The sequence below is a fragment of the Sphaeramia orbicularis genome, chromosome 12 (assembly GCF_902148855.1).
Source record: "Sphaeramia orbicularis chromosome 12, fSphaOr1.1, whole genome shotgun sequence".
NCBI lineage: Eukaryota > Metazoa > Chordata > Actinopteri > Kurtiformes > Apogonidae > Sphaeramia > Sphaeramia orbicularis.
Window position 1 is genome coordinate 17,983,819 of NC_043968.1, and position 27,884 is coordinate 18,011,702.

The following is a 27,884-nucleotide window of genomic DNA, read 5'->3' on the forward strand; positions in this document are numbered from 1 at the left end:
AAACATACATGGATTTAATGCATCACTACACTCACAAGAGACAATTTCAAGGCCTCATTTGAGCTGGGATTAAGCCCTACGTTTAATTTCAGAATTGACTGTTTTCACTCTAACCTTTTTAACCTGAGGAACCAGTGTATCTCCTGTTTCCAGCTGATATTCACTGTTTAGAACAAGGGTCGGTGTTAGCGATGATGTTATTGGCCAGTCTCAATGAAAAAAAGGAAAATGCATAAACACAACCCAGATCTCCAAAAATACCTTTAAAATTTGATCATTGTTTTTACATCTTCCTCACATGTCTCCATTTCAACAGGATGCTCAAACAGACTGGTTAAGCACAACACCTTAGGTCGAAATCAGCATATCGTCATCTGTTTCACGATACCTGTTTAGCGAAAAAACAGTCAATATGAAGATTTCTCTAAAAAACATACAAAAAAAAAAACACAAATACAAGTTTAGTTATCTTACAATACATATAATGAAAGGTAATGATCATAACAACCAGCACCAAACCAGTTCATTTTTCAGTATTGGTTGGTGTTTGTTAACTCAGATCCTCCTTTGACTCGACCCAGTGGGGGGGTGTTTGGGTGATTGAATGTCCCTTTTCAAAACCTGCTGCATCTCTCCAGGCCTGTTTATTGAGCTCAGCACCACACTGCCACAACTGATCTTTCTGTCTCTATTTGTCTCTCCTTTTCTATTTCCATGCATTAGAGATCTATCTTTGCTTTCCTGCACCTTTCTGCTCAGAGGGTTTTACTGTTTCTATCTTGTACGTGGCCTCGTCATTACATTTACTATTACTATAACAAAAAATACAATGAGCAGTTTAATATTATGCATATTGATATTTTGCAAAATGACAGTTTTTAGTGTCTGTCTCTTTTTTTTAATATGTATACCCAGACATAAACAATGCGTAGATGCATGTGTGCCACATCTTGTCCCAGACGTTGTATGATTGGATTTTTTTGTGTTTTCTTTTGCTTCGGAAACATTGTGTCCTTGAGGGAAATCAAACACTTGTCTGGCCGGTCGACTGTACACACCGGGGCATCCTCGTCATTTATTAAATCTCTGTTTCCTGCCTAGAAGGCCACCTCGGAGATGTGTCAACTGGATTTTATGTGTTTGCACTCATCACTATGCTGGGAATTGGGATTTCAGGAGTGGTGTGCTGTCGTCTTTCCCCAATACACACATGCTTAGAGCACGCTTGAAGACACACATGAACAGAAGTTGAAAGAGCATGGTGTCCGGATGTTAATTAGCAGCAGTAAATTCCACAGAAGGTCACTTTAGATGTGAAAGGAAGAATTTTCAGTGACAGTTTTTAGGACTCATTAAGGCTCAGATACAGAAAGAATTTGCATTATCTATCTCCTTAAGTTGTATTTGAACTGGTGCACCGTTTTTTCTATATGTTCATGTCACTGATGAGTTTTTTTCCTTTCTAATAAAAAAAAAAAAAAAACTTTCATTTTTGTAATTTTTACTTCAGGAAAAAAAGAAATACCTTAGTGTAATCTGCTTATTCTTTCTGATCATAGATTAACATATAGATCTATGAGGGCCAAAGACTGAAGTCACAGATAAATTTTTCACTTACAGAATCTGAATCCAAAAGAAATATGTACTGTAGAGAAAGACAGAGGCAGAGAGTGCACATGGGATATAAATGAGTAAGGAACATGCTAATAAGCCCTCTTAAATAATTCATTGTCTCTCCTCCCTCTCTCTCCCACATTCTTTAAACTTGCAAACATTTCATTAGAGTCTCAGACTTTCGCTTCACTCTTTGCTGTCCTTCATTGTGTGCTTTGAAAGGTCAACCTCAGATTTTAATTTCTGAGTTTGGAGTTGGTGTGTGCAGGTGTGTGTTTGTATGAACTGCTGCTGTAACCAGTGTGTGGCCACTGTCTGTGTTCAGAGAGGCCCCTAACTTAATTACTGTCATCGCAATTGTATAAAGGAGAGTCTGTACCTCAGGACAGGGTTTATTTATAATTACATAACATAGTGTGTTTACAGAGATGAACTGTGTTAGGTCTCAACAGTGTAGAATTATTACCCATGATTTCATCACACTGTTGAAGAAGGCTTTGGTTAGTTGGAGGTGTTGTGGAAAAACTGTCGTAGCTTACCAGCACGTGGACGTTCTAAAGGCTAACGAGCAGAACTACGCTGCAGGCATGGGGATTGTATGTATCATGTTAATATACACACACACTGAATGCAGTGACTCGTGGAACGTAGTGATACAAAGTGTGGTGTTTGTCTCCATTTTTCTGTGTAATTTGAAGAAGATTGTTCTTCAGACCTCACAGCTATTTCCCATGACTCCTCAGACTGATCAATACCAATAAACTTAAGATTAGTTAGCAAATGCGTAGGCAGGTTCCCAATCACTAAAGCAAGAGCAGGAAGGCAGCGACGATTTCTCATCTTGAAGAAAGAGATTAGTTTGATTAGAAGAGGAAACAGACATGATCTGTGTAGTATTTTGCTGTTTGTGTGTGGGTGTGTGCAGGTGGAAGCGCGTTCACATTCCTGTGTTTACACATGTGTGCATGTGTGAAGACAACAGGAGAAAGAACTTGGTACTTAAGATGAAACTCATTATGATTTGCGTGGTATAATGCCTGGAGAAGCCCAGTAATTAGCAGGAAGAGTGCAACTAGAAATCATTAGATGGCTCAAAGTGCTATAAAAGTGTCTTACGTGCTAACACAGTAATAATAGAACTGCATGAACCTGCTGCTGAGCGGCAGCAGTGGTGGCAGAGGGTTAGACTCTCACAGCAGGTCTAATAGGATGTGAAAGATTAACTTTCACTCTTGTAGCCTCCAGTCTGTGTGTACATGTACCCTCAAGTGCATAATTTCCACTGGCTAAAAGAAGGCACGTCCATCTACCTGCAAACTGTGTTTTTGTTTCTCACACTTTTGTTCCGCGACTTATGGTTCGACAGTGTCCTCGTTCTGTCTGATGTACTGTAACTCAAAACAAGAAAACCACTGCATTGCCTGGAGTATACTATAACTGAACATAATGTATAACTGTTTAAAACGTAGCTCTATCAGGAGATTACTTCTACTCTAGTCATGGTTATGGCAAGTAGAGGCCGATCAGCGGACACAGCTTCACTTGATTTGTGTTACTGATTAGACTGCTTTATCGACTTCTTCAAAAATCTCCACTGGCATCAGAAAACCTTGGATGAAACACAAGAAGCCCAGTCTGACCGATCACTGCTCTTCTACTCCTCTAATGGGATTTCTGTAGCTGCTGAAATGTTTTTTCAATTAAGTGGTACCTCTGTTTTATTGATAATTGGACCTTTTTATTATAGTTGTTTATCATTTCTCTATTTGTAATGAAGTAATATCACTTAATGAATTGCAGTGAAACCAGAATCTGAAGTCATCATATTAATTAAATATGGGTCAAAGTGTAGACTTGTTATTTTACTATCTGCCCTGTGTATTTATCCTAATAAATTGTTGTTTTGATAAGGGAATTTAGTAAAACCTGTGTAAATATTTGTTTTATTACCATGTTAGATGTGAGGGTTGTTGAAATTCTGTGATTCTCTAAGTCTGTAGCTTAGTCTCTAAGAGTAAATTGAAGCAGTTTTTATCTTTTATAGTCTTTTGTCTATCTATGCCACACTTGGCTTCTATGTTTTTAACCCTGTGTGTGTTCTTGGCTGTATGTTTGTGTACTGTTATGCAGCTGTTACAGTATGAGCCTCTCTGTGTGAGTTTCTGGGCTCTAATGTTTGGTCAATGGGTAATTTCAGGCTGCATCCACTGCTCTCAGCAGTCTGGGCCATGTGTACACAGCCATCGGCGACTATCCCAACGCGCTGGCCAGCCACAAGCAGTGTGTACTGTTGGCGCGACAAACCCAGTGTCAAGTCTCTGAGGCTCGGCAACTGGGCAACATGGGCGCAGTGTACACAGCACTGGGAGACTTCACTAATGCTGTTCAGTGCCACGAACAACACTTGGACATTGCAAAGGTACAGTATGATAATCCATTATGTCTCTGCTTGGTGGTAACTCGGTTTGTCCTAATTTTTTTTTTCTGCAATAAACAGCCCTTTTATCAGATCTATGTCTGAGTTTTGTTTATTCCAAAACCTAATCATGTGATGATCATGCTATGGAGTAACATTAAAATGATATTATGCATTTTTAGAAAGCAGTTTTACATTAACAATGATGCTGGTAATTACACAGTGTCTTTCTATTGTGTACACATCTTTTTTAGAGCAGAAAGAAGCTTCTTCAAACACTGTCAAACAAATGATTAATCAACACTTATTTTTAAAAAGAAATTAATGATTTATGTCATTTCTCAAGCAAATGTACCATACTTTGGCTTGTCACAGCTTCTAAAATGTGAGGAGTTGATTACTCTCTTTGTCATATTTGATCACAAATCTAGAAAATCCACCATTTTCTGTGGGCTGTATTCTATTCATGATACTGATTATTAAGCCTGTCAATATTTGCAGGATCGCAGAACAGCTCTTCATATAAATGTAACATGAACAATCCCAACAAGAGACAAAAGTCTGTGCACATAGCTTCTTTAAATTTGGTTTTGGACAAAGTGCAAACTTACAGGCTATAACCAGCCAGCAGCACTACAGCCAACATCATCTCACTCTGTTGCTTTCTAACTTAACACAAATAGACCATCTGTTGACAATTAGATGAGTACCAGAATAATGATTCCCTCAAGTAAAACTTTCTGACTGCTCAAAATTTCTCAAGTAAGTTTGTTTGGATAATTTAGGTTTGTGTAGCCTTCCAGTGTAGTGGCTTGTAACATAAAACATTTTCCATCTGTTGGGGGTGTCAAGGCTGTAATCATTACAAGGCTTAACAGAGAAGACGTCGGCAACTTTTGGTCTAACAGGTCAAGTTCAAGCTAAATGTCTCTATTACGTGTGTTTTTCTAATACATTCAGACATTTAAACTCTTTTTTTTTCTCATTATTTGATATGTATGCCCCTTAGATAACTAGAAAGACTGGTGATGACCACAGCTTCACTGTGCTGTAATTGCACTGTATGTCATTACATTGTAAGGAGTCTATATAAATATCTAATGTCTTTGTTAGACTTTAGAAAACCGCCGTGAGGAAGCACGGGCGTACAGTAACCTGGGCAGTGCCTATCACTCTCAGCGGGACTTTGACAAGGCCATATCGTACCACACACGTGTCCTGGAGTTGGCGCAAGAGCTGACGGACAGAGCCATCGAAATGAGGGCATATGCTGGTCTGGGGCACGCTGCCCGCTGCATGCAGGTTGGTATAGAACTTAAAGAGTTAATGAAAATACACAGGCTCAAATCTGCTCATTTTTTTCTGTGGTGATAAAAAAATGAACATGAATCATGATGTGATGGCGATCTGATTGTTCCTCAGGACCTGGAGAGGGCACGCCAGCATCACCAAAACCAACTGGAGATCGCTGAAGAGTTACAGGACAGAGCAGCACAAGGCCGGGCTTCATCCAACCTGGGTAGGTGTAACTGCAGGTCAACACAGGCTTTGTTGGATGGGTAACATGTTTTTCTCAGGTATATGAGCCAGACTTTTATTGTGGGAGCAACTCTGAGCCTCCAGAGAAAGTGTTGAATATATTTGTGATAGTGTTTGCACCATTTAGATGTATTCCAGCCACAACCACATGTAGTTAAAAAAGTAAAATAATGATAGACGCAGAACATGCTGAAGCTTGGACAACATAGCAGTATGACTATACAATCATGCTGCTCTGTCACCCTGGAGGATATATAGTTGACAACAAGCAGAATGAGGGCGGCAGATTGCTTCTTCTCTGTATTGTGTAGGAGAATATAAGCATCACAAATAACAAAGGAGAGGGTCTGTGCATCTGCTGAATACAACAAGACAAGATGTAAGAGTCAAAAGCGTACTGGCTTTCAATTGATGGTTCATATTCAGTTCAATTCACAACATGACGCGACACCATACTGCATTGTTTTCAGTGACGACGACTGAAATAATCACAAACACAGCAGTTTTCATAAACACAGCACGCCTCTGCAAACCACTTGTTGTCCAAAGTGTTTCTCATATACATGTTTTTTTTGTGCATAAAGGAAGTCATTTTGTGGCATATTTTTGTGAAGAAAATGGTCTGATGTCATCTGTTTTAATTTCTGTTTCAAGGAGCATGGAATGATGCAATTTTAGATAAAAGTTTTCTCTGAAAACTATTAAACTATCCATTCTGATTGATTGAAAGCCCGTGTTTTGTTAAAGCTCTGAACAGTTGAAGTGTGCCGTAGTTCTTCACTCCCTTGTTAACCATTGACCTGCTCTGTCACTGCTGTCGCCACTGTGACTCAATAGACTGACTGGGCTCCTGTCCTGGACCTGACCAGCTCAGTCTACATCAATGAAAAACAGAGAAAACACAGACAATGCTAAAGGACACTCCTGATTTACTATACAGTTGCGGAGAAAAATTATTAGACTATCAAAAGTCATCAAAAACAATGGTTATGCAATCAAGTACTAACTCCTGTGTGTATCATGTGACGAAAACAGACAGAAAAGAAAACATGGAATGCCTAAAAGCACAGTTTTTGTCAGTACAATGCCATAGCTATTGATGTAAGAACTGAAAAGATTTTGGTTATTATCAAGAAAACATTGAAAACGGCTACATATCAGCTCTTAAATTAAACTCTTATGAGATGTTTTTGTTGTTATAATTATATTTGTCCAAACAAATGTACCTTTAGTTGTACCAGGCATTAAAATGAACAAGAAATTGAAGAAAACAAGGGTGGTCTAATAATTTTTTCCATGACTGTATATGTTAAATCGATGCATTTAAGTGCTTTTAATCCAACAAAAACCATGAGTCGCTCCCATGTTATAGCTTCTATAAGATGTATAGACGCTACAAATTACCAGCATTCTCTCTAAATGAAGAAATCTCCTGTAGATCATGTGACTTCCCTGTTCTCCATCACTACATCTGTTCCTAAGCCTCACCCAGGTCTGTTCAGATGTACCACAGAGCCGTTGGGGGTCCTATCACATGACTGCGGTAGTGCCTCTCTGGCCAGTCAACGCTCATGTTTTATTAACCAGGTTTTGGTTTCTGCGGCCACAGTGATATCCGAGAGCCAGTGAACTTGACTCCATCGCTGAGTGGACAACTCGCGCCTTTTTTTTCTGAGTGTATGTGTGTGTACTGCATTACACAGGTAATATGAGCACAGCTTGAGCCAGTCTGAGCATTTCTAGTCTTGAAGCGTCGCAATCTGAAGTAAACTTTCTGTAGAATATCAAGCATTGTTGTTTAGATGTGTTCATACATTTTCTCAGTATGTTGCTACAGAACCAACTTGAAGACGAGTGGAATTGAGCCTCATCAGAAAGTCGTATTATTTGCCATGTGAAATAAGCAAAAGCCAGGCACACAGCACGCAGTAGAGGCTTTGATGTGTGACTAATAGGCTATTGCTGAAGTCGCTGACACTCTCCTGACAGACGAGCTACAGTCTGTGGTTCAGATCAATGAGTTAGATCATCATTTATGGATGATTACTTTTCTCTGACTCTCAATGCTGACTTGACAACCTCTCATTTTCTCCCTCCTCCCCTATACTGAGGCAGATAATGCAGCCAAAATCAGACCGTATCAAGCTTCAAAAACAATACACATTTTCAACAGCAGTGGTTTTGAGTCCAAAAATATCTCAACTGGGGCACTGGCTAGCGTTGCCCAGTGGAACTCCTTAGTGATTTGTGATGGTACCATTTAAAGCATAATTACCATTCATCTTGCATCTCAGCCAAAGAAGGCATTTTCCCCCAAAGTTAGCATTTTAATTGTTTAAACTGGACTGTATTTAGTTTAGGTATGTTAGACACTAGGTAGCAGGGTGTTGAGCGTGTTATATAGGCGTAGCAAATCGTTAGCCTCATAGCATAATTGCCTAAGTCGTATTTTTTTCAGGTCATAGCTAATGATGAAAAATGAAGCATCAGTGTTGTGAGAGTGAAGTTATGCAGATATTATAATTTGGCAAAAAAAAAAAAGACTTAGGCAATTATGCTATGAGGCTAACGAAATTCAACACAATGCAAGGCTATGAAGAAAAACTCTACTGTTAACTAAAGAGTTAGATAAAAAGGGTTCCACAATGTTTTTAAGGATGCATTCAGAAACATTGACTATACCTCCTCCTTTTGTACTGCCCCACTAGCAACACACAAACTAACAAGGTAACAGTGAGTGTTAAAATTCATTCGTTCATTCATTTATTCATTTTCTAAACCACTTCATTCTCTGTAGGGTCATAGAGGTGCTGAAGCTTATTCCAGCTACTGTAACATTTTTTTTTAGATATACATTTATATTTTTATCTAGCATGCTTTTATTATTCTCTGCAGGTACAAAATACATTTCCCTCTTTTCATATCTGGGGATCTGGATGTGTCAGTAGTTCACCTGAAGGGCTAACACATACAGATGAACAGCCATTCACTGTCGCATTCACATCTACGGATGGTTTAGAGTGATCAGTTTACATATTCATGTGCATGTCTTTGGGACGACGCTTAAGTACCCCAGGAGAACCCACACAGTTACAGGGAGAACATGGAAACTCCGCACAGAAAGACCCACCCCGGATGGTGCTGGGTTTGAACCCCTACCACCCTGCTATCCAGTGTTAAAATTACCCTCCCAAATTTTCCTGTTTTAGGATCATTTCTCATATTAACACGCCTACATATAAATTCAGTAGATTGGTCTAGATGTCTATTTTATCCTAAACTGAGAACCCGGTCCACTCCCCAGTATTCAGCAGGTCCCTGCTTACTTTAAATTACAGAATGCAGTTTTTACATTTCTGTTTGACTATGACACAAGTAATTAAATCATTGCTTCACAATAGACACAATAGTGAAATGTTTGTTTCACGTGTGTTAAGAAAAAGTTACATTTTTACATATCTAGGAATAACATTAACCCTTTCATGCGTGAATTATGAGAACCTTAATCAATTTTTTTTTTTTCCTGAGTGTTTTTATTCCTCTTTAGACATGAAAAAAACAGACAATGCGATTGAAAAATTTTTTATGAACCTATTTTTCCACGGAATTCCAAAAATGTCTACTCAGCTTAACCTCGTGTTTAATTTTTGAGGCAAAGAAACATGTATTTACTGATATATTGTCTGAAAACTATGAAATAACATTTTTAATGGTGCCAATCTGCTGTTTTGTCACATTATAACATACTCTAATACTAGTCATTAGTCACTTCATGGAGATATTATGCAAAATAATAATAGAAAACCTTTTAATTGCAGTTTAATAACAATAACAAGCAATTGATTTACACTCAAACATGTTACTGCAGATCAGGTTTATCTAGAACAGCAAAGTTACAGTAATGGTATGAATGTCAGTGTTTGGGATGATGCATTAGTGTCCATTGTTTTGGCTGATATGGAACTAAAACAACAAAATACAGGAATATATAAGAGAACAGCTGTAGAATAGCTGTCCACTGGAGTGACCACTATGCATGAAAGGGTTAATATTATACTAGCTCGCTGACCCATGGGGATCCATTGGTTCTAGATGAGGCAGTTTTTATGCTGTTGTGTATTTTTGCATGCTGTACCACATTTATCCAGCAGCCACCGCCAAAGTGTTCTAGGCATAGCAATGTGATTGTAAGGCTATTGTATTCCAAAATTAATAATATCTCCCAAAATATTGATCCTATCAACTTGCCATTTTTGCTAGTCTCTTCCTTGACCAAAAATACAGAAGTATGCCAAACTGCGGCAGTCAGCTCTTTCTAGATTTTGTGATTCCCAAGACACACACACACACACCCATGCACATAGAGGCCACTTGGCTTTTATAGTATAGATTTGTAAACCAGTGAAGTCCAATCTTTTTGTTGATTGTTTTTGATCTTTACTTTTTGTCCATAAAACTGCTGCTGTTTACCCAAATTATTGCCTGAAATACGCTGAGGAGCCAATAGAAATAGATTGATGATTTCTGTCACAATGACAGTGATTTGTTGTTGATGAAAGTTATCTATCACTCCTGTGTTAAACAGAATAGATTACATATTTGCAGGCAAAGACACACATGCATGTCTCCGGCGAGTACTGAACTGTCTGTATCTAATTCAGCTCTTTGATGGCAGACGATGCTGCTTCCAGCTCACTGTGGAGAAAGGGGACTGGAGATCACCACTCTTCTCCTCTAATCTTTCAATGCTGTCTCAGCCGAATACACTGTCATCAGATCTCAGCTAATTCTCCACACTTATAATCCTCCCAGTGCTGCTCCCTTCCCACTGTGTCCCCTCCGTGTTGGGGAATCCCACAGCAGCACTCAACAGATACAGGTGCTTTAGCTATCAGCCTCACACCTCAGAGAAGAGTGTGTTGTTTTTTGTTTTTTTTTTTTACATGAAGGAGGGTCTTTACGTGTGTATATGCACAAGCCCACACCTGTGTTGAGGAGGAGGGGGAAGTGGGGAGGGGAAAGTGTAACAGCTATTCCAGCCAACACTGCAGGCTTCTTTGTAATCCTCTTAGTGCGAGACCCCAATGAAGGAGGTCTCCTGTTCCTTATCAGCAACCACCTCCTCTTCACATAAACCTGCTTCCTGCATGTTGTTTCAAATGGGGTTATGTGTATCTGAAATATAACGTGCATCACTGCGTATTTCCCGTTTCTCCTGTGTAGTCATTTAACCTCCTGTAAACCTTTGGCATTAATTACCTTTGTTGTTTATTGCAGTTTATGTGCATATATAATATGCTAACCAGAAATAGATTTTGTATTCTTTTTTAGTTCATTACTTTTTTCATTTCTACTTCCCTGCTGTGTTTTTTTTTTTTGCCACAAATCACTTATTCATAGGTATGTGTGAACATTTCGACATTTTATACATTTTCTTTGATACCTCTCAGTCGGAGGACTTAAAGGAGACCTGCTGACATTGCACATCAATTTTCCCATTTATCCGACTGGGTTATAGATATTATATAGATATAGATATTTCAAGACTAGGTATTTTGTAAAACACTGGCCAGTAAACTTAATACACCTGTTGTGGCTGTTTCAAATCAGATTTATACACATTATTGATACAGCACTGGTAGTAGACAGCAGGATAGACATGGACAGCATGTCAGACGGTACAAATGTGTGACTCATTAATGTGTTTTTAATAATTTATAGACATCAGTACCTATTGTCTTAGCAGGATGAAATTTGATGATAATAATAATAAAAAAATATATATATATATTGGAAGTTTTGTCTTTTAACCCATAAAGACCCAGTGCTACTTTTGTGGAAGTTCCCAAATGATTTTTTCTCTAGATTTAACCTTTCTTAAGTGATTTATTATCAATTACTATCATATTATCTTCTGTATGTTGTGTTTTTTCCAGTGAAAATCATGTAGTTTCTTATTTTTAATTTACTGATCATATAAATGTTCATAAAAGGTCAGATTAAAGTTGAGGGTTAATATATCAAAAACAAACAAAACTAAAGAAAAAGTGACTTTTTCAGCAAAGATATCATTAACTGAACATATAAACAAGCGTCTCTGTCCACTGTCGTTGATCAAACTCCATGGGTTTTACTGGTGAATCAGTGTTGTATTAGATGGCGGTGTTTCTATGGTAACTACGAAGCCTCTGAACATCCAAATGGGTCATATCTGATGACCATGAAAAGATGACAAACTGGATTTTACACCAATTATTTACATGTATTGATAGGTTTAGTGATTCAGAAGTTATTAAATATTTTAGGTCAGCAGATGATTTCGGTCGGTGGTGGATGTTTGGGTCTTTATGGGTTAAAAGAGAATGGAGGTGCAAATGTACAGAAGGTTTTAGGATCCAGTCTTCCAGCATCCAGTTTACCCCTAACAAATGAGACCACACTCACACTGTTTTTTCTCTACACAGGCTGACATGAAAGCCACATGTAACCTCTTCCATCTGGTGTCTCGACACCCCCCATATCCCTTCCCCCCCTTTGTCTTATACCCTCCACCTTACTGTCCTCTCTCTGCCTCTACTTCTGCCATAACAAATATTTAATATACTGAATGTGGTCTTGATAGTATTTAAACAAGGCCTGCACTTGTTACATAGAATATGTATCAGAGTGTAAGTGGAGCAGCGTGGAAAAAAAAGATGAAAATAACAGATGTATAACGGGGTTATACCATGAAGTATGAGTGATCACATAGTAATGTAAAAATCTGAAATTGAGGGGGCGTTAATAGGGTTTATTGTTGACCTCTCTGATGCATATGAAGCAAATGCCTTTGAAAATAAATGATATAGGCATTGTTTATTTGCGGCATTAATAAGAAAGGCAGATGAGCAATCCAGGTCACCTAATAGAGTTATATTTGCTCTAATTCACAGCTCATTTAGACTGAGATAACCCGGTTAAAAGCATTTACATGAGAGCTGCAGTAATCACAGTGTTGCTTCAGTCTGGTTTTATCAGGTACTAACAGTGCATGTAAACACAATAAAATAACAGGGCAGATCAACACACAGCCATCTCCACCTCAAAATAGGAAAGAAAGAGCTAGGATGTATTTGTGTTCGTGTGAGCATTCGTGTAGAACTTAAGAAAACCCAGGTGTTTGCCTGTCTCATCCTGCAGTCATCCCCCCTTCATCCTCTTTCACTTCCAATGTCCCAAGTTTATTTTCTATCCCAACTTTTGTCGGCTGTGACTCTGTAAACTGGGTTGTTGATAGTATGGTAGACACATCACAGAAAGCTGGAAATGCCACCGGGAGCCAAGTTTTTCCAGTTTCATTTCCCCTGGACACAGAGATACTACATGTCTGTATGACTCTCCCCTGGATATCTACATCTGCAGCACTGAAGTTTTTAAAGATCCACAGAAGCAGATATTATTAGTTAAGATGAAATTTTCCACTGTATCGTTTTAATAATTCAATGCTCTGCAGTCATATCTTTTTTAAGTGCTCTGAAAAGTATGTGTACATATATCCACATGCACAGACACACTCATAATCTGTATTTTCTTCACATTATGTGTCCGTGTATCATGAATGGCCACAGATGTGACACTTGGACTAGAGACCCACTTACATGCAAAACAGAGGATTTACTTGAGATTAGATTTAACACAAGAGACTTTTAATAGGGGTTTAAAAAGTAGTCCCATGTCCTTCTTATTATTCAGACTCAGACTTGAGTTAAAATCTTTAAAACTTGATTTCATTTTCTTTTCTCAAATCAACTTTGGCTCATGTCGAGACAGGTACCTTTTTTGCTTGCCAAGCCCATCACTTTACCATAATTTTGTGTTCTCTCTGTTTTTCTTCACACAAGATATTTGACTCGTGGAGGCAGTAAACACACCGGTGTGATTAGTATCATTAAAATCGCTGTGTCCCATTAAGTTGCATCACTTTAAACTATCGTTAATGTTACTAGGGACACCTGTGCCTCAGCAGTTTTTATAAAGCAAAATATCTGCTATGAAAAAGGTCTATATAATAAAGACACAAAAATTCCCAAAAAACCTAAAAACTAAGTATATGTAATTTGATCTGGTCTCTTTATACTTGAGTTCTGTTTATCACTGAGCTCTCATCATTATTGCTAAGATCAGGGCTGCACAAAAATGGGAAAAAAAAATCTGCAAAATAGGGTAAATATATTTTCTGATCATCAGATGACTATTTGGAAACAAAAAATAATCATTACAGAATGGCTTTTTGTTTTTGCAATGCATGTACTGCACCCACATAACGAAGAAAATAAAAATAAACATTTAAAAATGCTGAAAAATTAACTTTCCCTTCTCATACATTAATGATACAGTTTGTTTCAACACAACAAGCATAAACCTTGATTGATATGATTTTGGAAGGACAGTCTGTCATTTAATACAGTAGTTAATGCATCATAAAGACACTGTGGACATAATGCCTATTTTTGGTCAGCATAATCCTGAAATAATAACATACAACTGACACTGCTCTTCTCTAATATTTTTCTTGTCTTCCTGTCCCTTGGTCATTTTCACATTGTCAGTTCATTTAGGTTCTTGACATTACATATACATGTCACTACAGTCTGACTATTACACTTGTGCATACTGCCACGATAGAATAATATATTGTGCACCCCTAGCTAAGACCTATAAAAGAAACTTGTGGTAAAATAATAACCTTGTCACATTTCCTTTTCTCACTTTTATGTCAGGAATCATACACCAGATGAAAGGGGAGTACGAGACAGCGCTGAAGCTCCACAAATCCCACCTGTCATTTGCTCAGGAGTTGGGTGATTATGCCGCCCAGGGCAGGGCCTACGGTAACATGGGTAATGCTTACCATGCTCTCGGTGTCTATGATCAGGCTGTCCGGTACCACAGACAGGAACTACAGATATCACTAGAGGTGAGTCTTCACACTGTTTTCCACTGACATCAGAGTATCCATGGAAAACAGATGCGTGAATTGTCCTCTTTGTGTTTCAGGTGAATGATCGTCCATCTCAGGCCTCCACACATGGTAACCTCGCTGTGGCGTACCAGGCCCTGGGTGCTCACGACAGAGCTCTGCAACATTATCTTCACCATCTGACCATTGCACGAGAACTCCGTGATACTCAGAGTGAAGCAAGAGCATTAGGTAAGCTGAAAAAGACCCTGAAAATGCAGGAATTATAAGTCATTGAAAATGGCTAATTAAACCTTTAATTCTTCTGTTTTTCAGCAAACTTGGGAAACTTCCACAGCTGGCGAGGTGAATATGCTCAGGCTTTGCCGTACTACCAGCAACACCTGACTTTGGCTCCAGGTTTACAGGATCTGGAAGGAGAGGGAAAAGTTTGCCACAATCTCGGCTATGCTCACTACTGCCTGGGACAGTACAGAGACGCTGTCAGGTCAGACATTAAGTCAAGCCAAACTTTTTCACATAAAACCATCCTTGTTAGAGCTGTCATATACACCAACGGGTTCTGCTGGTCTTGAAATAGCTAATCATTTGAAGTTTAGGCCTTAAGAGCATTTTAAAATGTCTTTAGCATAGTTTTGACAGGTGGTAATTATTGATTGGATTTAGTGCTTGGTTGAAGCCATGGAAAAGTAATAAATTTGAAGCGCCATCTCATAACAGTAAAAGCTTAAACCTTTGGGTATAAAGATATGACAGTCATAAAATGAATCTGCCATTACCAATTTATTATTTTATTCATATCTGAAGTATCAATAAAACATAAGAGTTATTATATTGAATTCATAATGGTTTTAAAAATTCTCAAAAATGTAACTTGAAACCTGCAGAGACTCTAATTCGACTGTATAAACAAAAGCCTGTACAAATAAAACATGCCGTTTTCTTTCTGCTTTTCAGCCTGTGCCTTTTTGTCACTCTGTCACAAAGACATGTTCTGCATTTTTATTCATTTCCTAGGTATTATGAACAGGACCTGGCCTTGGCTAAGGACCTCCATGATAAATTAGCCCAAGCAAAAGCCTACTGTAACCTTGGTCTGGCTCACAAAGCGCTGGGGGAGTACAACAAAGCAGAGGAGTGTCAGAGATACCTGCTCTCTCTTGCACAAGCCTTGGATAACACACAGGTCACCTACTGATACTGCATTCACATGGTACATTGTAAAGAGTTTACAGGAGGTAGTCTTTGATTGTGCGTCTGTGTGTTTCTTTATGTCAATAGGCAGTTTTTAGGGCCTTTGGGAACCTTGGAGATGTCTGTGTGTGTCGGGGCGATCATCCAGGAGCTGTGAGGTTCTACCAGCAGCAGCTAAGCCTCGCCCAAAAGGTCAACGATCAGAAGATGGAGGCGGATGCATACTCAGCTCTTGGATCAGTTCACAGGTACCAATGATCTTGTATTTTTTATGTGGTCGGTTTTGATTCGTTGATATTCTCTTGCCAACTTTTATTTATTTATTTACCAGGGACAGTGCACATTAATCAACCTTTCAGTGTACACATCAGTGTAAATGTACCAGAGTTACTGTAACTAATGAGTTAATTTTCATCTTTAGTTCTCAGCCAGGTTGTAGCAAAGTACTGCATAATATCATCAGTTCAGTACTTCAAAAAGTTCTGCAAAACAATACAATGAGATACATAAACGGATTACAAAAAGGAAAAAGAAACAGTATAAAGGCAGTGCCAAAGATAACAGAGGTAAATTACTATGAGTTCAAGTTTTGTTTGATGTAAATCCCTTTTTAAAGGACCTATAAGCATATATGCATATTTCTACTTCTAAATATTAAAAATGATCTACAATTATTACCAGCTGTGGCTCAGATGGTAGAGTGGGTCATCCAATGACCGAAGGGTTGGTGAATCCTGACTCCAACTGTCCACATGTTGAAGTGTCCTTGGGCAAGACTCTGAACCCTAAATTGCTCCCAGTAGGACCTGGTAGCACCTTGCATGGCAGCAGCCGCCCACTGGTGTATGAGTGTGTGCATGAATGAGTGAATGTGAGGCTTTGTAAAGCGCTTTGGGTACCATAAAGGCGTGGAAAAGCGCTATATAAGTGCAGTCCGTTTACCATTTACCAGAGTGTTGAAATAAAGAGCTCTATGATAAATATGCTTATGTATTGGGCATAGAGATATGAACTGAATCTATTCACGTCTGTTGAATTTATGTGTCACTCTGTCGGTCTCCCACGGTGAGGAAAACTAGTGTCATGGAGCCTTTGACCAAAGTGTTTGTAAGTGATGAGTATCAATGAAAACCACAAAGAAACAACTTTTCAAAGAAAGTAATAAAGCTAAAAGCACTGAGGTTTTCACCACCGGATACAGCTCTAAATGAAAAGAATGGAGTTTGAGGTGAAATCACAGTGTTTCCTCTACGCAGGTGGGTTTGATTATGAGACTGGTGAAAGTATAAAGTTATTATGTGATGTTATTATCTTTGCTGAGTTTCCTGGTTGTTGATCCACAGTTCAGACTAAACTGTGACAGTTCTGACTTTGTTTGGACAATTCCGAACAGATTTTTAGTTCAGCTATTTACAACACAAATGGTTCAGAAAATGGAGGTGGTTTGTGGTTTTACTTGTGGCTATTTTCTGTCTAAAAATAGAGCTAAGCTAACAGAGCAATAATGTAAGCTATCAGCTGACCCAGTAACCTATGTGAAGATTATAAGACACAAGGCTATGAGTTGTTTTTAGGAGAAAACTTGATCATACCATTATACAGATGTAAGTAAACAATGATCTTTATACTTTATTCAGTGAGTGATATAGTTTGTGGGTACATAGCATTGATTTATTAGTAGTTTTGTGTGTTCTGGTAAGATTTCCCCCAGGTGTTAAGAGCTAGAAAAATCAATATTACATCTAACATCTTTAAGTTTATCTTTCCAGGTTATGTAAATAATATTCTGTTGTACTTCACTTTATGGACTGTTACAGCAGTGAGTGGACTAAATGACTGCTGTGCCCAACCTTTTATGTTTGTATTGTACAACACAATTCCCTCTAGTAGATGGCCTTGCAGAGTTGTAGTCTCTGATTTTTATGAACTGACTGGGCCTGGGAGGGGGAAGACCATGTGTCTTAAAAACAAGACAAACTTCTGTGAATTGTAAACAAATAAATAAATAAGTTGTAGCTTTGTATCATCCGGCAGCGGTGATGCTGATTGGCTGTTTGGTCGAGTACATTTAATGTATTTTTAGGAAGTTAGAATAAAAGTTTTGGAGGTCTCAAACAGTACAGCAGTCTGCACACTATTAGCTCCAAATAAATGCATTATTTATGTATGTTCTGGCCAATTTACCTGTTAAGTTCAGAGTGCTCTGTGGGAAAAGATCATAGCATTCATGAAGAAGAGGCGTGAAATAATCCAGGTTGAATTCGATGATATTAGTGCCCTTTGTAACAAGCTTTTAAGTGTCTTTTCCACTCTCCTCACCTTCCCTCCTATTTTAGGCTGATCCGCCAGCTGGATACGGCCTTGTCCTTCCATAGCCAGGAACTGACCGTCCGCAAGGATCTAGGTGATCAGCAGGGGGAGTGCCGTGCCCTTGGCCACCTGGCGGCGGTACATATGGCCCTGGGAGACTATGCCACAACCTTTCAGTGCTATGAGACTCAGTTAGGCCTGGCACAGGAGCTCAGGGACGCCCGTTTGGAAGCTCAGGTCCATGGGAACATGGGCATCACCAAAATGAACATGGGGGTGTTTGAGGAAGCTATTGGTTATTTTGAGCAGCAGCTGGCCATGCTGCAGCAGCTGAGTGGGACTGAGAGCATGCTGGACAGAGGTCGGGCCTACGGCAACCTGGCAGACTGTTACGATGCTTTGGGAGACTATGAAGAGGCCATCCAGTACTACGAGAAGTACCTGACTGTGGCTCAGAGTCTCAATCATGTCCAGGACCAGGAGAAAGCCTACAGAGGACTCGGCAATGCACACAGGTAAGGAGAAGAGTCAGATTTGTTGTTCTCCACGTCAAAACTACAAGAAGAAGATACTGGTTTAAGAACGCTTGGTGTTTTTCTAAGACGTTTTGCAGCATCAGAAAACACACTTAGAGTAGCTCCCTTATGTCTCAGTCAGACACACATATTCCTCAAACCTTTAATTCAAAACTGTGTAAGCAATGTTCAGTGACAGAGGAACAAGGCTTAATGATGGGTTTCCTTTATCCATCTGTTGTACTCTGTTTCTGCTCTCTGGAGTGTGAATAAGATGGTAATGAGCAAAGAGTAGAGTAGAGTGATTTATACCAATGAATCCATCCTTTGTAGATGTTTCTTTTCTCTCTAAGGAGACAGACCTGTTTTCATATAAAAGTCCTGCTATTATGAACCAATTTGCTGGCTTGTTTGCTTTCTTAAATTGCCCATATGCTTCTCTCTGGAAAGAAACGGGGCTTTGATTTTGGAATATTCTGAACTACTTATTTAAATAAAAGCTACAGGTACCGGGTGGTATTTCAAATAGCTTCCAGTGTGTGCAAAAAAAGGAGAAGAAATTGATGACATAGTCTTGTATTTTCCCTCCTCATCCTTCCTTTTCTTGCTGTTCCTCTCCCTCCTCAGGTCAATGGGCAGTCTCCAGCAGGCACTGGTGTGCTTTGAGAAGCGTTTGGTGGTAGCCCATGAGCTGGGTGGAGAAGGAGGGGGTAAGGCTCAAGCTTATGGGGAGCTGGGCACCTTACACAGCCAGCTGGGAAACTATGAGCAGGCCCTCTCTTGCCTGGAGCATCATCTTAACATTGCCCGCACAGCAGGGGTAAGCATGTACCTGCAAGAGGTTCTTGTTTCAGCTGACTTCCTCTTTTCCAGGTTTCTGAATTTGAGAAATTATCTTCTTTATGTAAAGCATATTATGCACAGAGAAATGCCATTAAACCTGCTTAAACTTTCAGGATAAATCCCTGGAAGCTGAGGCAAGTGATGCACTTGGAGGCGTTTATCAGCTGATGGCAGACAACGAGACAGCATTGCAGGTATGTGTAGATTTGTTAAAAAAAAAAAAAAAGTATGCCAATTTATTACATCCCCATCCATCAGTTAAGTAATCCTACTGTCCTTCTGTAGTGGCACCAAAGGGCTCTGAATATAGCAGAGCAGAATGGATGTGTGAGGAGCCAGGGCCGAGCCTATGGAAACCTGGGGCTGACCTACGAAGCTTTGGGAAACTATGAGAGGGCTGTGGTGTTTCAGGAGCAGAACCTGAGTGTAGCTGCACAGACCAACGACCTGACAGCTAAAACCCTGGCCTATGGGTGTCTGGGAAGGATACACCACGCCCTGCAAAACTATGCACAGGCTGTGATGTACCTGCAGGAAGGTAAGGAGAAGCATACATGGCAAATAGAGAAGAAATGTGTGTTGTATGTAAATGAGATGGATTATGATTGATTGCACTCATAATATCCCTATGATATTGAACTGTATGTTATATTCAGACTGTATTTGTGTTTTGCAGACCCTATATAAAAATAGAAAAACTTGCCTTGTTTTCCAACTTCTCTTAAACCTGCACTGATTTTTGTTCCCAAGGACATCTTTACACTAAGATTATCTTTTATTATCAAGAAATAGTTCTCCTAAAGGTTGAATATTTGAGCAAAAAGTTGTTTTGGAAAGTTCCTCTCTGGATAAAGCTAAATGGAGCCTGACTTCTCAGTTTGTGTCTCAATGCCACAGTTCTCTTCAGCACTCTGTGTTACTGTTACACTCATATGTCCTTATGATTTTATCTGTAACTTATGGTGACTATTCCAAACTATTCCAAACCTGAACAGGTTTATTTCTGTCTTATTTCAATCTCTCTCACTTCTTTAATTTAATTCAATTTCCATTTGTACCATTGGAGAGAGGAATGTGCAAACAGTACAACATACACATATACACACACAGAACAACAGTGTCATACAGTGTTCTCATTCTGGTCACCTCAATAGACGGCTATGGATGTAAAGAGGTCAGCGGAAAATAGATTGTTGAAACGGTCGGTCTAGGTGGGCAATGATTTATAGCACTTAATGGAAGATGCAGCGGCGTCACTGTATGTACCGCAGGCCCACCTGGGCAGTAGTGCAGTACATGTAGTTATCTGCAAAAGTCTTTGGCCACCTTTAGCTTTGTTGTTTTTGCAGGGTTGAAATGAGCATACATATTTATTTTTTATTCTTGTTTTCTCAGATACTATAAGAAAATATTAGAAATATGTGCACGGCCTTAAAAGACGTACAAAAAATGAACTAAATGGGTTCTAAAGGTTAAAGTGACTATTTAATGTGACCCCTGACCCCATGACATTAGGCAGCACAGACAGATAGAAACCTGTGTTGAATGAAACCTGGAATAAAACATCAGAAAATGAATGCAATAAATTGTACTGAGTGAAAAAAAGGGTGAGAGACATGGTAAGTGCAAAGGGAAGTCACACTAAGCTGTTTTTTTCCCCTGAAACTTTTGTTTTTCTTGCTGTACATACTTCACATATATCCAGATTGTATCTTAATACAGAGACTGAGAAACGCATATGTGTGGTTGTTATAACTTTACAAAACCAACCAACATAATGTTGGTGTAGGACTTTTGCAGAGTATTGTATGTTCTCTGATCTCAACATCTCCTCAGTGATACCACGTTCAAAAGCAGGTTGTTTTTGACTGCGATCAACAAAACGCTGGACTGTTGATGAAAAGTGTGTGAAAAAGTTAGTCACAGCCTTACCTTCCCCTGCAGTCGTGCACCAGCTGCATGTAGGGAGGTGCTGGCTCTTAGCACAGACTTTGATCTGCATGGGGTTATCTTATTTAAAGTCAGAGTTGTTTAGGCCTGAGAACACAGCCAGTTGGACGTCTGAAACTCGGCAGAGGCATGAAAGGTATTCATGAGTCTGACAGAAGCTAATAGAAGATCAGCGCTCTGCTGTTTACCCTGGAGTGGGGTTTCCTTTAGGTAGTTTGTTGTCAATAATCCTGTGTTATTTAACTTCTTCTCTAAGTAGATTTCTCTTTGAAACTCACATGACTTTCATCTCACTTCAGTTTTAGAACTGCATCTTTGTTGGTAGTAATCTTATTCAAGCCTCTTCAGTAATGTGTGAAAAGGCACACTTAAACACACAAGGAGAAGCCAAGACAATTTAAAATACAACATAATTGTAATGGATATTTAAATTGAATGGTTGAGTTCATTTGTGAACTTCTTCAGGCTTCATCGGGCCTGTAAGACATGGTCACGGTCTGTCACTTAACTCACAGATCTTCTGGATTTTAATTGATCATTAACTCCAACAAGCAACGAGAAATCTGACTCTGAGTTGAGGTAAGGACAGAGCTGGAAAAACATTTGTGAGAGTGCCTCCAATTAACCTCCCCATCGAAAGAAAGAAAGAAACACAGATGCAGAACATTGCAAATCCAGACAGAGAGGAAAAGGTAGAAGCGTGAATCAAAAACTTGATGTTTGATGAGATTCTGCTCAAATCTCAGACCCTAATGAGAACTAAATACAACAAGCTATGACTGCTCCCACTCAGCAAAGGAGATGAAACATATCTGAGTAGAGAGAATACGACATCTTGAATGTGAATCTGCAGAATAAGGAGGCACAAAAAGGGAAGAAAAAAAAGACTTAGAGAACAATGAGAGCAAAGGAATGGCAAATTCGAGAGCCCTGGGCTGCAACAGTTGTTCTAGGCGTCAAAGTCCCGTAAGTTTCAAAGAGCTGATTTTCAGAGCAGCCTCTAGGAACCAGCAGGCAGAAAGACTTTGTATTTCACGTCTGATCTTCTCTGTTCACTCGTCTCTCCTTCTTGTCCTCAGGTCTGCGTCTGGCAGAGCAGTTAGGTCGAAAGGAAGATGAAGCAAAGATACGCCATCGCCTGGGTTTGTCTCTTTGGGCCAGTGGAAACCTGGAAGAGGCACAGCACCAGGTGTGTATGACCATTCACTGAGCAGACAGGTACTGAGCAGGGGTGTTTAGGTGTTACAGCATTTAGATATTTTTGAAACCCAGCAGTAGTCAAGGTTGTTTCAAACATAATTTATAACCTGGTCATGTGTACATGTTTCTATATTTTTTTTATATTATTAGTCTCCTTATCTGTCCTTTTTTCCTTTTTCTAAAGTTTAGTTTTGGAGTTTAGTTTAGTTCTATAGCTGACCTGTTGTTTTTTTTTAAAAGTGTATATTTGTTTATTGTCTATATGCCTGTTATACTTTTATTTATTGTTGTATTAGTGTTGTTTTTTTAAAAGCCTAATGGGTGACAAGGTCTACAAATTAGCGATGTCTGGAAATCCCGTATACATTGCACTCCAGCACTTAATTTTGTTTAACAGTAATGACTACATGTGTTGTCGCTGTCAAATAAATTCAACTAGAGGGGCACTAGAGAGCACAGACCTTAGCCAAGACCAACAGTTCACTCTCCTTCTCATTTTACAATATTATTAAACCACAAGTAAGCCACAAATTACGACCCTTGTGTTCCTCCTTTTTGTGCCACTGGTTAGTGTAATTTACTGTTGACCAAAGATGACGTCTTGAGTCAGAAACTCGGTTTGCATTTAATTCGCATTTTTTATTTAACCCTCAAAGACCTAAACATCCAACGGTGACTAAAAGCATCTACTGGTCTAAAATATTTAATAACTTTTGTACTACTAATCCTATCAATACATGTAAATAATTCAGGTAAAATACAGTTTCTCAGCTTTTCAGCTGCATCAGATGTATCTTATTTTGATGTTCAGAGACTCCATAGTGAGTGTGAAGGCACTGCCATTTTCTGCAACATGGATTCACCAGTAAAATCCACGTTGTTTAATAAATGACAGTGGTTGTAGAGAATATTTTTTGTTCAGTTAATGACATATTTTGCTGAAAAAGTCACTTATTCTTTATTTTTTTCTGTTTTGATTTTAAACATTTCTCGGAGCTTTCATGAACATCTACATGATCAGTAAATTAAATATAGGAAAACACCTGATTTTCACTGAAAAATCCAAAATGCAGAGGATAATATTATAATGAATGGTGATAAATCACTGTGAAATGTAGAGAAAAATTTATTTGGGAGTCACACAACAGCTCCCTAGTATTTAAGAAGAAAGAAAAAAAACATGTACATTTACACACACTTTCATAAAAAAATGTGTGGATTTTGCATAAAGATACAGACAGCAGAACAGTCAAACAAAGAACAGATAAAAATAAACTAAATCAATAAAATCTTAAGAGATTACTGTAAGTTATGTAATCATTTGACAATAGGTCGACAATAAATCTGGGATTAGACCACATGACTTTTTTGTCTGATGATTTCAGTCTGTGTGTCCATAGAGTCATGACATGTAGCTGTGACTTACCATATCCGTTATATCAGTCATAACTTGTTTCTGTTGCTGAGTATTTATTAAGTCAGTTCCACCTGATAGCACCAGCACAGGTTTACAAACATGTCACATTCTATATCACCTGGTGCTATATGGGATATGTCTGTCTCCTTCCCACTTTGTACAAACAGGGTTAGTGTGAGCAGCAGATGACAGCTGTGTGTGTGAAAGATTATTCTTTCTGAGCCCTTGTGCGTCATTAACACAAAACACATCACAGGAGTTGCTAAACTGGGTGAGAAAATGCAAGGACTCTCTGAGGGGTTGTTGGTTTGATATTGTGTTGTCTGATCTGAGTGTAAAAGACTTAATATGAACACGCAGACTAAATGATTCATTTGTTTGTAATGCTGATTTTTGGTAATACTTTTGCATATTTATTAGTGTGTTTATGAGAAGTTCATACTGAAAAATTATAGCTAAAATTTTACTTTTTAATCAAGTTAGTAACAATATAATGAGATTTCTTTTCCATTGTGTGTCGCTGATGCAATCCAGATCCTATTATAAGGTTACAAGCAGTATGAATGCAGATTAGTTGTAAATGCTGCTTCTTTTTTTGGATATTGTTTCCAATGGCTGAGGTTATCAGAAGAAAACCATATTTACACTCACTAAATAGCAGTTCTCTCAATTCTTCCTATCATTTTGTGCAATTATAGTGTCATCTAGTGGTTAGCATTGAAACAGCACTTTCTTTCATGTTAGAGATAACAGTATTACCATTTGAAATTTGGCATTTGCTCCCTCAGCTTCAAAGTAAATAGACATTGGCAAGAATTAAAGGAAAATTCTGGATAAATAAAAAGGGAGACGTGTCAAATAACAAACATGACGAATTCATTTCCAACAGGGTATGAAGACCTCTGTATGATGTTGCCTTTGTAAAACCTAAATCACAACCCATCTGTTAATTCTTATGAAAGCTCCTCCACTTGTCTTGGAGCATCAGTGTGACATTTGCTTGTCTGCTTGAATTTCAGTTATACAGAGCATCTGTGTTATTCGAAACAATCCGCCATGAGACGCAGCACAGTACGGATTACAAGCTCTCTCTGTTTGATCTGCAAACCAGCTCGTACCAGGCTCTCCAGAGAGTTCTCGTCAGCCTAGGTGAATTAACAGTTTCCTCTTACTTTGTTTACAAGTTGTTCTCACCTTTCCTCTCTCACTTTCACACACTCTATGCCTGTCTGCAATGCACAAATTATCACCTTGCAGTATGTCTGAGTGTATTTCTTTACTGATGTTGCTAATTAAAACCTCCAGTCCTCCCAAAACCTCTGCTTCAGCAACCTGGTGTTCTTAAAATATCCCTGCTCCACTCTCAGGCCGTCATGATGAGGCACTGGCCATAGCAGAACGAGGACGCACCCGTGCCTTTGCTGATCTCCTGGTGGAACGCCAGAAGGGAACTCAACAAGCATCAGGCGCTGACCCTTATATCCCAGTTACTGTTGAGAACATCCTGGAGACGGTCAACAGTCAGAGGGCCATGGTCCTCTACTATTCTCTGGCTGGAGGTTTTCTATACAGCTGGCTGATCTCCCCTGGGACAGGTACACACGCTCATCTATAATTAAACCTTTAAATGAGGTCACAAAAACTATAATGTAATGATTCTTTATATTTCATGACGTGTGGCCTTTCTGCTTGTGACACCTTAAGGCCAAAACCTATCTTGGCTATTTTTCTCTTCACATCAGTAGATAGTTTTCTCTAAGGACTTAAAACATTATTTATATTGAAAATTCTCAAAGTGACTACTGGCTAATTCATTAACTTACTACACTTTGCAGCATTACTGACATTACTGCTGTAATAATCTGACTGTATTTCTTCTTTTATCCACTTGTACCAGTGTATATACACATCTCGTAATCTAAAAGGTGGATTCTGAAAAGCTCGAAGAACATTATTTATTCAAGTGAATCAAACTTTTAATAAAACATATAATAACCTCTTCATCTTGAAGTGGACATTAAGAGTTTTTTTTTGCTTTTTAGCTTTTTTACTCTAGCTTTATGAAATTTATATTGCAAATGTTTTAGCAAACAATAGTTTTTTGAACCACACTGTGATGATAGAACAACTTTAACATAATTTTAGAGAACCACCATTGTCTAGCTTATTTATTTATTTATTTAACTGCATTTTGTTCTCCGCAAAGGCCTCACAAAGATTAAAGAGTATCCTTAGTTTGCTGCTAAATATTGCTAAACAGCACTAGAACTACTAAACTTCAGTCATATCTATTTATCTTCAGGTGCTATTGCACATTTGGTTTTTCAGATGTTTTTAGCTGAAATTTCAGCCTTTTCCTGTTGTAAACAACGTTGATGAAGAACTAGAAGCTTCAAGCTATAAAACCTTTGAGCTAAAAGATGCTGTTGAGTTTGGAGTTAAGTGGTTTTCTTTGTGTTGCTAACTGTAACTAATCCCTGTTGCTTTTGCATATGTTTAAATATACTAAAATAGCCAGCTTTTTTGTCTCCAGGGAAACATTTTAGCCACATTATTAGTTTGTCCTGTCCAGTGCTTTTGTATTAGGGATTGTAACAATCACCCTTTAACAACTAAATGCTCCCTGCATCATGATTTTGGGGTATTTTATACAGGGTTTGTTGGTGATATATTAATGAATCTGGGCCTAACCTCTGTCCAGAAGTCGAAGTGTCCATGACCATCCCGAGTCTGTTGCCCAAAGATGGTCACATCTGCAGCTTTTCATTTTCCTCCTATTTAAAATGTTGTAACAGGTATTGTGAAGTTCAACGAGGTGTATCTCGGAGAGGCTGAGTTCCAGGATGGTGGTGGGAGCCCACAGGGTGGAGGAACCAGTGGAGGTCCACTGTCTTTGGAGCAGTACGTCTCCAACGCTAGAGAGGCTCTGGGAGTGGACAGCCATTACAGCAGGTAGTGATTTTTCCTTATGGATACAATCAAATTTGTTGGATGACTGTGACAGAGGAAACTCTTGAATGTCTTGTGTCCTTCCTCTTTATTAATGTGTTGGTTCTGCTCCATCACGGCTTTGGTGCAGTATCTTGCTCACGTCTTCATTCATTAAACAAAAGGGAGAAAGAGAGCAAAGTAAGACAGAGCAGCGGCATGTCTGACGTTATCTGTCTTCCTTTTCTCCTGCTCACTCCTGCCATATTTCTTTATCCTCAATTATCCTGCACACAACTTAAGGCCTTGGTTGGCACCGCTGGACTGCTTTGTAAATCACTACCATGTGTCGTGTCAGCAAATGTTCCCCCACACAAACTGCATCTCAACTTTCTGTGAAAACCGCTGCAGTAGTGTTACTGTAGCCAGCAGCGATTCATTCTCTCTCTTGTGTGTTTGTGTCTGTGTGTGGGTGTGTATTAAAGCTGTGGAAAGCCTGGAGCCTCTGTCCATTAAAGCATGTCAGTTTATGTGTGATGATTACGAACCCTGTTCATGCACAGCACTGGAAGTATTTGCACATTGGCAGTATTAAATTGCTCTTCAACCCACCAGAAGAGGGTTACTACCCACTAGCATGTATCCAGGCAGCGTAAGTGCTATATTAATACAGTTCAAATCACTCCGAGCATGTCAAAAATGCAGCCAGAAGATTCCATAAAAAGTAATGGTGTTTGCTAATGGCACATTCAACTCTGCGTATCATCAGTTCAGTACATAAAGCCTGTAATTAATTGCTGACTATTTTTTCTGTTTATAAAAAAAAAAAAAAAAAATCTCTGATTATTCCACAAAATCAGTCTATGTCAGCACTGGGCTGCCAGAAAACATAAATGTTCAAAATGACTTATTCTGGAAGCAGTATCTTCTTTACTTAACTGTTCCTGTTTTTGTCTCCAAAAGCTCTGATTCTTTATGTTATGTTTCATTTACTTTTAT

At 38.9% G+C, this 27,884-nt stretch overlaps 1 protein-coding gene across 3 annotated transcripts in view; it reads left to right on the forward strand.

Annotated features, from left to right (window-relative positions):
* The window catches only part of ttc28 (tetratricopeptide repeat domain 28), a 139,992-nt gene that overhangs the window by 99,429 nt on the left and 12,679 nt on the right, over nucleotides 1–27,884 (forward strand). For all 3 annotated transcript variants that reach the window (XM_030149640.1, XM_030149641.1, XM_030149642.1), the window contains 16 exons: nucleotides 3,812–4,033; nucleotides 5,144–5,332; nucleotides 5,453–5,549; nucleotides 14,329–14,525; nucleotides 14,606–14,759; nucleotides 14,844–15,015; nucleotides 15,546–15,714; nucleotides 15,810–15,970; nucleotides 18,059–18,547; nucleotides 19,175–19,367; nucleotides 19,504–19,584; nucleotides 19,676–19,928; nucleotides 22,420–22,529; nucleotides 24,977–25,106; nucleotides 25,325–25,552; nucleotides 26,753–26,909. In XM_030149640.1, the coding sequence (XP_030005500.1) occupies nucleotides 3,812–4,033; nucleotides 5,144–5,332; nucleotides 5,453–5,549; nucleotides 14,329–14,525; nucleotides 14,606–14,759; nucleotides 14,844–15,015; nucleotides 15,546–15,714; nucleotides 15,810–15,970; nucleotides 18,059–18,547; nucleotides 19,175–19,367; nucleotides 19,504–19,584; nucleotides 19,676–19,928; nucleotides 22,420–22,529; nucleotides 24,977–25,106; nucleotides 25,325–25,552; nucleotides 26,753–26,909 (3,002 nt within the window). The remainder of the gene's footprint in view (nucleotides 1–3,811; nucleotides 4,034–5,143; nucleotides 5,333–5,452; nucleotides 5,550–14,328; nucleotides 14,526–14,605; nucleotides 14,760–14,843; nucleotides 15,016–15,545; nucleotides 15,715–15,809; nucleotides 15,971–18,058; nucleotides 18,548–19,174; nucleotides 19,368–19,503; nucleotides 19,585–19,675; nucleotides 19,929–22,419; nucleotides 22,530–24,976; nucleotides 25,107–25,324; nucleotides 25,553–26,752; nucleotides 26,910–27,884) is intronic.